This window comes from Columba livia, chromosome 2 (assembly GCF_036013475.1).
Source record: "Columba livia isolate bColLiv1 breed racing homer chromosome 2, bColLiv1.pat.W.v2, whole genome shotgun sequence".
Taxonomy (NCBI): Eukaryota; Metazoa; Chordata; class Aves; order Columbiformes; family Columbidae; genus Columba; species Columba livia.
The window spans coordinates 127,612,441-127,622,941 of NC_088603.1; the positions used below are offsets into that span (position 1 = coordinate 127,612,441).

General features: G+C 48.0%; 1 protein-coding gene across 1 annotated transcript in view; it reads right to left on the reverse strand.

Annotated features, from left to right (window-relative positions):
* SLCO5A1 (solute carrier organic anion transporter family member 5A1) overlaps window positions 1-9,541 on the reverse strand; it is a 78,414-nt gene extending 68,873 nt beyond the window's left edge. The window contains exons 1-2 of the mRNA XM_065053748.1: window positions 9,158-9,541; window positions 7,008-8,387 (exon numbers count right to left, since the gene is read on the reverse strand). Coding sequence (XP_064909820.1) covers window positions 7,008-7,956 — 949 coding nt within the window. The 5' untranslated portion in view covers window positions 7,957-8,387; window positions 9,158-9,541. The remainder of the gene's footprint in view (window positions 1-7,007; window positions 8,388-9,157) is intronic.
* Window positions 9,542-10,501: the final 960 nt, after the last annotated feature.

Sequence of the window (10,501 nt, forward strand, 5' to 3'; positions counted from 1 at the left end):
GCTGAAGCTCTGGTGACAATTCACAAGAAGGCAAGTGATGGGCTTACGCTGCCCTCAGAGTCCATGTGGCACCGTCTGATCCATCAGCAGCGTGAGACAGAGTTACCACTTAATTTGACCCCTACAGTCAACAGAGGCAACAACTGCCAGAGGGGATCAGTTAAAGTATGTGCCATTTTTGCTTGCTAACTTTTCAACTGTTTTCAAAAGAAATACGAAAGGCATGTAAAATCAACAAAAAAAGAAAATCTGAGTTCATGTTTCCCAAGTAATAAAGATTTTAAAAATGCTATCAGAATGAAGAACACTTAAAATAGGATTAAAAAGAGGGTGTGAGACTGACGAGCCTAATATGATAGAGTTACTTTTTTGCTCTTTTAAAATCCATGGATGAAATCCATTCAACTACTTTAAAAATCAGAACTTTGAGATGCTGGCCTTCCGGAGGAAACAGCAGGTCAAGCCCCGTTTACAGAATTGCCAGTGTTTCCTGCACAGCTGAGACAGAAACCTGTATCTTTGAACAATGGTAGAGAGAAATCCAGTCTCCTCTACTTTGACTGCAAAAGCACTTTCACCACTGAATGAGAGTTAAAGGAAAACGCAGGAAACACAAAGCATCTCTAATCCATTTGCAACAGTAGTTAGGGTGACTCTTTACAAAACAGTCAATGTAGCCAGCAGACAGCTAAAGTTTCCAGCCCCAGGGTAATGAGACACTAGATCCCAAGCCTTCAGTTCCTGGGAAAAGGTACAAACAAGCTATTACTTAAAGGCCACTTTCAAGTCTAAGTTTCCAAGTTTCTCCAGGGACTGCAGCAGGTTCAGATGCTTGTCTGCTCAAACCAGCCCTGCAGCAGAGCTCGTCAGAGAATAAAGTAGCTGCTACCCAAGAAAACACCATTCCCAAGCTGGAGCAGGTGTAAAGGACATTTTGAGCCTGAGAAACGAAATGCTCAGCATTTCAACAAATGCTAAGCAAGGAAAACAACTGGGCCTGGGACTTCAGTGAGTTTCAGACTCCTGGATCACACCCAATTTTTCTCATTTAATGTAAAAAGAAAGAGACAATCAGGGAAGTATGTACATAAGCCTCTTCATGCTCCCAAGAAGGGCAAAGCACAATTTGCCAGTCACTTCAAGCGATACTTGGTCAATACAGCTACTTGTGGATGATGGCACAGCTCATGGCAAGGACACAATGGGAGAGATTCAGAAAGCATCCCTTAGGGACAAAGCACTGGCAGGGCAAGTGAAGGAATATCGCTCATGACATTCAATCCCAAAGGCTGTCCCTACCTTTCATTGAATTCATTGTGCACACACCGCTTACACGGACACAGAACCCCACCTTCTCTAAATGCCTAAGAAAACGATATCTAGGCTTACAGTGTGAGAAAAAAAAATCAGTACAGTCCACCTATGGAGCAGGAGACTAAAGTGGAGAAGAAAAGTAAAATTTATCTTTCTATTTCCTCAGTTATAGTAAAGGGCAATAAAAATGCATAGTGCTGCTTTAAACTAGGAACCATGCCTGCTGCCTGATCAGCATTTTAATAAAAAAGATGTTACAGAAATGGCAGAGAAGCACAATTCTGGACCCTCTGCCTGCAAAATGACCTGTGTGGAAAAACAGCACAATCCACATACAAAAGCAGACCCGCAGCCATTTCACCTGCACCCCAAAATGCTCTCTTCGCCCAGCTGAGTGCAGAGTGCTGGCAGCCTGCAGCTAGCTCTGCCCAGCTGAGTGTGCAAACAAAGCAAGCACGTGTTTGTACAAAAGACTGCTGATGAGCCAAGTCTTAGTGTACAGCCTATGGATAAACGAAGATGTGGCTTTCACTCAGATAAACTAAAACCCTGTATTTGAGGCATAAGTTCAGCACGCTGCTCTTTTACAATGGAAATACAGCAAGAAATAAAAAATGCTGGTGATCATTTTTGCCAATTTCAGCTTCAATGCCCTTTTGCTTCAATTTTTGATTCATAAAATCCTGCCTCCTCACAGGCATGTTTTAAAAATAAATGTACTAAGTCTGTAGGGTTTACCAACTATAGGGATCATCACTGAGAAAACCCAGCAGGAAACTAGCCTTTCTGGTTATCAGGTAGCAGGAAGCATATTCAATATAAATGACAAGCGTTCATAGGCGGAATTGACGACAATAAAATGAAATGCTGGTCAGCTGTTTCCCTACTTCAAGATGGTCCCTCCTGTTCAGCTAAAAAATTGTTCCTGCCTTGGAAAAATCTCAGTAATTTTGCAGCATCCATACAGAGGACCCAATGCCCTTGGAGCTCCAGCTCCTGTCCTCCAGCAGCATCTGTAGCCCCAGAAGTGATCAGACCAAAATGAATCAATCAAAGCAGCACAAAAATCCAGTGCTTCCCCTGCCAACACCCAGACAATGCTGGGTTTGGAGGCCTGGCTTGTTCAGCAGCTGGACCCTGCCCCACGACACAGCGGGCAAAGGTGGTGGGTTTCTGATGAAGCATGTGAAGCTCCTCCTCCCGCCCTCTCCTTCCAAGTGGGACATGGATATAGAGGTGCATTTAACTAGAAATAGAATAAATACAATTGACATATATACATATATGCATGCTTTGGGAAAGTCTGTAAAAGATGTGAGGGGTACACAAAGCATCCAGCTGTAAAACATTAGTAAGAAGGTGATTTCCAAGCAGAATATAATCACAGGGAAATGGCTTACCTAATGCTGGAAACAGCAACCCACAAATCATCCTCACGAAAACAAAGCCAGAGTCCAAAATGTTTTTGAAACTAGTCTAAATATTTATTCTTTTTCCAGGTTAGGAAAGGATTTTACTTCCCTGGCTCTCAAGCCACTATCTGTACCAACCCCATTTACACAGGTTTATCCATTTTTTCACCTCTTATCTCATCAAAACTTTATTTTTGCATTTTGTAATTATAGTTTGTTCCCAAAACTACAGAGTCTGCATGAAATTAAACTGACTTAGAACTTTTTCTTATATCATATCCTAGCCAGCCTATAGCACTCTAGAAACTGAAATAAAACATCTTTAGCAGAATGACTAATTCATCCACTAGTCATTTTTGGGGGTACTGGTGAAAGCCATTCCTGAATGCCAAAACATTTTAATTAATACAATATTTCTGCAAAACTTAATGTTGCCTTTCTATGCATGAATTTTCAAAGTAAATACTGTTTTTATTACAATACTCACTTGCAAAAGAAGCAAAATATTTTAAAATTATTCAGGCACTGTAATGCCATTAATAAAACTTACCTTTCCAAGTGCCACAGTTAATTTTAAGGAATCACTTTTAATCACCATTCAAGACAAACTATTGAATCCCTACAAAAAACCCACAGATTTTTGAAAAAAACATGCTGTGTTTTAACTGCTAGAATTTAAGAAGTAGCAGAAACATCACCAAGACTGCAAAGCAATATTCACAAAGTCCAATTTGACCCCCAGTTAAATTGTAATTAATTTAATTAATTAATTAAAAGGAGAACCTGCATACATCGGGCAGCTGACAGACATGCTACCACACAGCTGAGCACAGAAGGGAGAGACTTTAGGAGAGGACAAAGACAACTTAGTGATCACCCATTTTTTACAGAAAAGTGTGTAACTTCCATTTTGGATTATCTGTGATTAAGGGAGATGGTTCTTGTATTTCCTGAGCACCTGTTACAGTCACAACTTGTCTCCAAGCTTGATGTCATACATTTTCTCAAAGTTAGCATCAGGATATCAAAGCACCGCCAGGTTTAAAGGGCAGGAAGACGTGGAGGTGGTGCTGCCTTCACAAGGAAGAAACATCCCACAGAAGAGTGAGCTCGCACATTGCTATGCAGGCAACCCAAACACACATTCCTGCTTGGCACCTTTGTCTTACTAAAAATGACATACCACCTTGTAATCTGGCGCCATGCCACCCTGACAGATGGACTTAAGTGTAGGCAGCCAAGAGACTATGTATCAGCATCAAATATGTTTTTTGAGAGCAGGACTTCCAGTCAGGAATGTTAAAACAGCTGTCCACATTGAGCTCGCATGCCTACTCTTAAGAGGATATGCTCTTGCCACTCAAGCCCTGAGCTGGATTAACTTGGAAAATAAATAAAATAGCTTCCACAGCCACATAAGGGGAGTTTTTGCAGAATCAGGATTAGTGATACTCAGGGGGCTTTACGGACCTACAATGAGTGGGCACACTCGCAGGGCTGAAAAGCTCCTCAGTTCTGCAGCTCAGTGAAACTTTCATCATGCACATGCTTGTAAACACATGTTTCTCATCTAAACACATCTTTATATATGTTACCTTTCTTAGGAAAAAAAAAAAAAGAGAACCCAATACTAGCAGGATAACAAACAAACATGTTAGTGACCTTTAACTGTGTGTTAGAGCACACCTTTTAAATTAACTCTCCTCTCTCAGACACATGTATCTGTGTGACTGGGATCTGTTTCACTGGGCTTTCTTCTCTTTTCAAAACTTCAACTCCCATGGCCCACTCCAAGATTTTTTGTTAGCTCAAGCCTACATGCATACATACGTTTTCCATTTTGACATCGTTTACATAGCTTGCCCCAGGAATAAAATCATATTACCTTGAGAAACTGGCATTGTCTAGTACAAGATGTAGGGTGGCTGGCCTGCAGAGCCATGCCCTGGCCAGCTCTACTCCATCCCTGTGCCCAGCTGGGCTGCGTGCTGCCCACAAATCCTTCTACCCGAGGACTCTCCCCGAGGACATGAAGCATTCCAAAACACTGAGAAGCTCTAAAAAAACACGTTTTCTCACATCAATGTGCAAAACAATGTTCTTTTTCTTTTTTTTTTTTTCCACAGAACTCAGATTTTACTCCTGCCTGTTAAAAACTCATCAGCCTAAGTCTAATGCAAGGTAAATATTCAAATCTGAACAAGGTAAAAGTTTCCTCAGGACTTCACACTATTTAAAAAAAGGTAATACCAAGATTTCCAATGGTAAGCAATATTGCTTCTAGTGCTGAGTAGCTTAAAGACTGAAAGGAGGTGATACATTTTATTCGATGTTTAAACATGCTTTGTGTTCATTTTAATTCTTCTGCCTATAGAATCAGATTTCAGGTATAAATATTTCATGTACACTGTAGCTGGGTACCTCATCTTTACTTTTCTTAATCACTGCATATGAACTTCAACTCTACAAGGATATTCCCAGTATAGATCAAAGGCGCCTTCAGTGCCTGGTGACAGGGTCACATACAGTGTTCCAACAGCTGCTGGTGTCTTTTACCTTTGTTAACTTCAAGGCTAATCTTCGATGCAATTAAAAGTTACCTGAGTCATTTTATTACAATTTCCCGTGCTAGAAGCATTTCAGCGGCAGGCATAATTTCTCCTGCACAGTCAGGATTTCTGACCACTGACCTTGCTTCCCCCTTTGGTGAAGACTTTATTTCTCCTCTTGCACTGCTCATCTGCTTTACCCTTCATTCCTCACCCTCACCTCAGGCATTTCCATCTCCTTTTATTCCTTGTTTTTGAGGACTGTATGAAATCATGTTAGCAAAAGTTTCACCTCCCTTCTGTCACTCCTAACTACACTTACTAAGGTCAGACAACAAGATGCTTGGATTTTTCATGCTGCAAATAAAGTTGATTCCCCATTAAACTAAATTTCCATACCAATTAACCTTTCTCAGAGGGGAGGAAAAGAAGGAAAATGCTTTCTCAAAGATTTAATCAGGCAGATTAGCAGTGCTGTGAAAACAATAGAAAAAAAATGTATATAATACCTCTCCCTCCTTCCGAAAACCAACAGTGCCTCAGGGTTTCTCAAGACACCACACATACACTGTGCATGCCTTTAAAACAGTTCAGGGGACAGCCAAATCGCTGAAGAACAGGTCAATGGGAATAAAAATACTGATCTGGATGACTACTTTTTCTTAATAAAGTAATTACACACACACCCTACGTGTATTCCTTTCATGCATGTTTTACACAGAATTATTATCTCTACGGTTATCATAAAGCCAAAGTAAATTGAACTGCAAATGGTAATGCTGAGCATCCAAAACCCCATGGCAGCACTCTCAGCCCCGTAAGTGCCTCTCATTTGAAAAGAATTTGAAGGAGTATGTGAGGTTTATTTCTTACAGAATCATGTAAGGTACTAATGCAAATTCAGAGAACAGTCAGTCTTCTTACACATTACACAAACTACCAAAAATTTATGGTGTTCACTATCATGTTGAAACTCCTGAAAAGTTTAGTACCCAGTTATCTGAGAAACTCCTTTCTCCTATCATAAGAATGACTATCAGGAGGACCAGTCTGTACCTGCCAAAAGCCAAGTGCCAGGTCAGACTCTCATTTTGTTGTGTCCCTTAACTGAGCTCTTAACTCTGAAGGTTTTAACTTGCTGTTTTATCACTGTTTTTTTAACCCATTCTGAGTTGCCAGATGATTTACTGACACCAGTCAGAATTCATTGCTAAAGACAAATTAATACTGGAAAAGTAAAATGAAGCATGCAAAAATGTCTCAAAGTACTCATAAAACATTAACATCATAGACAGAGACTTTAGGCTAATGGGATGCTGAACAAAACTTAGAAATATATAGCTTCTGTATTAGCAAAAAGAAACTTGAAGAGGCATGGCAAACTTTAACACTGCTTTCTGAAAAAGTCACCAGCTAAAGCCAAGTGCTGAAAAGAGAAAAGTATTAGAGAAGCTGACCTCTGCTGTCCCATCACCTGAGTGGGAGGATGTGAGAACAGCTACTTGTACACACACTGCCTTAGCTTCACCTGTTACCGCAGTTCACCACTCCACAAGAAAGAGCAAAAACATTTTAAAACAGGAAAGCATGGCAATTTTACTTCAAAAGTTCACTTCAGAAGGAAAGGTTATCACAGGTGTTGTTCAGAAAGAACAGGGCCCATGTACCTGTAACTGGTCCCTCAAACAGATTTGGCATTCAGTGAAAGCACCCTGGTACTTAGATGCCTTACCTAAGTAAAGCGAGGCGTTTTCTTTCTTGACATTGTCATCTAGGTAGGTTGGTCCCAAAGTATAGATGGGGGTCGAGCCCATGCCAATAAGGATTTGGGCACAAATGAATAAAGCTACATAGAGAGAGTGGTCGTTTCCACTAGAGTCTTTGACACAGGCCGGCGAGTCCCACTGCTCTTTGGTGGTGCCATTGCCAGTCATGCACAAGCCTTCATTACTGACAGAGGAGTTCAATTCCTGGATCTGGTGCGGCGGAGAGATGAAATGAGGTAAGGAGAAGAGTGCAGCCCCCAAGGCAATGAAAAACCCCCCTACAGCCAGCCAGAGCGGCCTTCGTCCACGTCCCCCGAAGTAGCTGATGAAGACCACCACCACCAGGCTCCCGATATCAAAGCAGCTGACCAGCAGCCCCGACTCCGAGCTCTTAAGGCTGTATCTCCGCTCGATGGTGGTGATGACGCTGCTCAGGTAGCCGGAGACCATAAGGGACTGGATGAAGGTCAGGAAGCACATGCACACCAAGAAGAAGCGCGAGTCCGCCAGCACTGCCCGCAGGCACGCTCTGCCCGGGGGGCCCGCCAGGAGCAGCGCTGGCGGCCGCAGCGGCAGCGGGGTGCCCGGGGACACCCCTCGGCTGGGCGCCGCCGACTGGCCGCCCTCCGTTCTCCGGGGGAAGCTCCCGCTGCCGGCGGCGGGGGGCCGGGCAGCCTCGGCGGCGCCTCCGCTCCGCCCGTCCTCGGCAGACGGTCCCGCGACGGGGCTCGCCGTAGCGCCGCCGCCCCCCCCGGCCGCCAGGGGGGAGCCGAGCGCGGCCCCGCGGCTGCCCGGCGCCGCCCCGCCGAGCACGGGCAGGCTGCGGCACCGCGGCGCCTCCGCCCGGCCCCCCGCCGCCGCAGCCGGCCGCTCCGCCCCGGGGCGCCGCTGCGCTGGGGTCCCCACCGAGGCCATGCTGGGTCCGGCCGCGGCCTCAGAGGAGCCCGGCCGGCTCCATCGCCGCCGTGCGTCGAGCGCGCTGAGGGGCCCGGCGGGAGCGCAGCATAGCGGGGAGGGGAGGAGGGAGGAGAGAGGGGTGGCCCTAGCCGCGGCCGCCGGCCGCCCCGCCGCACGTGTCAGCCAAAGTCCTTTGTGGCTCCATCCTCCCTCAGTGTCGCTGAAGGGGACGCCCGCCCGCCGGGGCGTCCCCGCTGCCGGCGGCTCTTGCTCCCCGCCGCCGCATGCCCGCGGCGCCACGCTCAGCAGCCGCCCGCCGGGGCCCCGCGGCCAGCCTGGGCGCCGCAGGGGAGCGCCGCCCGCCGCCGCTGATGCCGCTCCGCCGCCCGCATCCTCCTCTCTCTGCGCTGCCGACGCCGCTGACAGAGCTCCAGGGGGGTGCTGCCGATCTGCGGGGCGGAGAGCAAGCACGGGAGGTCAGCGGCGCCGGCTCCAGCGGCCCCCGCCCCGCCGCCCCGGGCTCTCCCCGCCTGACCCCAGGATCTGCGTTGAGCTCTGGGGAGTGCCCGCTGCCCCCACGGCGGGGAGAGCCGAGGGAGAGACCCAGGGACTGTGTCCTTGCGGACAGCACATAGATTTACATAAGAGCAAGAGCGGACCACACGTCCGTGGGCCTCGGCTAGAGTGAGACCCTTTTATTTGGCGCCGGATGCGACAGGCAGAGGTCACCGTGCCAAGCCTTCTATTTTCCAGCCTAAAAATAAACACGCTGAAATAAATACTCTGCTACAACTCGGCGGCCCGGGGAGCGGCAGCAGGCGGAGTAGAGGGGAACAAAGCCGATGCCGAGGCAGTAGCGGCATGTACCCCGAGCGGCGGCACCCTGGGGCCGGCCTCGCTGCCCCAGCTCGCCCGGGTACCCCCCGTGCCCGCGGACACGCTGAACCGCCGAGGGACGGACGGTGGTCAGCCCTGCCTACCCCGGCAGCGAAACACGCCTTTTGCCTCCTTTGTCCGCTTTTGTCTCCCCGCCGCCTTCTCTCGATGGGAAGGGGCAGACGGGCGAGGGGGAGGTAGTGGCATCCCGGCCAACCGAACCCCAGCGGCAGCTCTCCACCCACCCCCAGCGGGTGAGCAGCGGGCAGGGCGGGGGAGCCGGCGGGATGCACCGGGCTCCCTGCTCCAGGCCGCTGCAGAGAAGAAAGACGAGGCTACTCACCGTGGCTGCGGCGAGAGGGGGGAGCCCACAACCGAGCCGGCGAGTCAGCTCAGCCCTGCGCCCCCGCCCCGCCTGTCACCCAACGCCAGGTCCCCATCGGCCGCCTCCTCGAGCGCCGCGGCGGAGCGCAGGCGCGCCCGCCGCCGCCCGTCGCCGCCTGCGGGCCGGGTCGCCGCCGGGGCGGGCGGTACAGCCCGGCACTCAAGTGCGCTCCGATCTACCCTCTCCGCTGAGCAGGGGGCGGCTCCCGGGTCTCCGCGACCTGCACCGTCAGGGCAGAGCGGCAGCCCGCGGTAAAGCACGTTACATCCCTTCACAAAAGTTTACGGAACCCCTGCCGGAGGCTGAGCCCGGCGGGGGCAGGCGGCGGGACAGGCTTGACAAGGGGCTGGTCGGTGCCTTTTCTCTCATCTGGAGTTGCTGAGCGCCGCAACTTGGCGCCGGTGGCTGAGAAAGTCAGCGAAGCGCTCCGCACATTTGTCAGCCCCAGGCGGCAATCACGGTGCTCCCTGGTGTTGCACCGCGTTTCGTAAGAGGTAATGAAATATTCGGAAGGCGAGACCTCAGTTACAGTGTCTGCTGTGAAGTGAGAAGGAAGAACAAAGGACATTTATTTAGGAAAATAGAAAGCCAGGCCACCTTGATGGTCAATTTGTCCAGGCTGTTGTCTCCAGCGGAGCCACTTCCAGACGTGGCAAAACACGCACAAAACCTATGAAAAGCAGTGAGTTTCCTCTTAATCCCCTCTTCTCAGTTTGTGCAGTGTCTTGAATCACGCTGGTTTGTTTTCCTCTGAAATCTCTGTTTTTAAAGCCCTAGTACTACGATAAGTCTAGATAGTCCTGCCAATTTAGTCCTGCCACGCTTATTGTGGTTTGATAGAGGGTGAACCAATAAGGTAATTCCTTTTTGGTCTAAGTTTTACCATTTAAAAAAATGCCAAGAAATACACCAAAGAAGTATAGTATCCTACACATTTCTGAATAGGTAGTGCTTTTCTGGGCAGGATCGATTTACCTTTGATTTGTTTCCTCTGCTTAAAAAAAATTAGGACTAACCACATTTGTTTACTTATTTATAATCTTAATCAATAAGGTAGTTTCATCGAATACCATTTTCAATTTTTATCAGGCTTGTGCTTGATACTTCTTTGTGCTTGCTTAGTGCTCAGGCAGCTCAAACTCAACACAGACAAAACAATACTTTTGTTTCCTAAGGTTTCACCACATTTCTCCTGTTGATAAGGAACCTCGAGTTCAGTGGTTGTCTGGGCCTGTAGTTTTAGTATTCTCTTTGATTCAGACAGGTTTTCAAGGATCCTTGAAAAACTCATCTCAATGATTC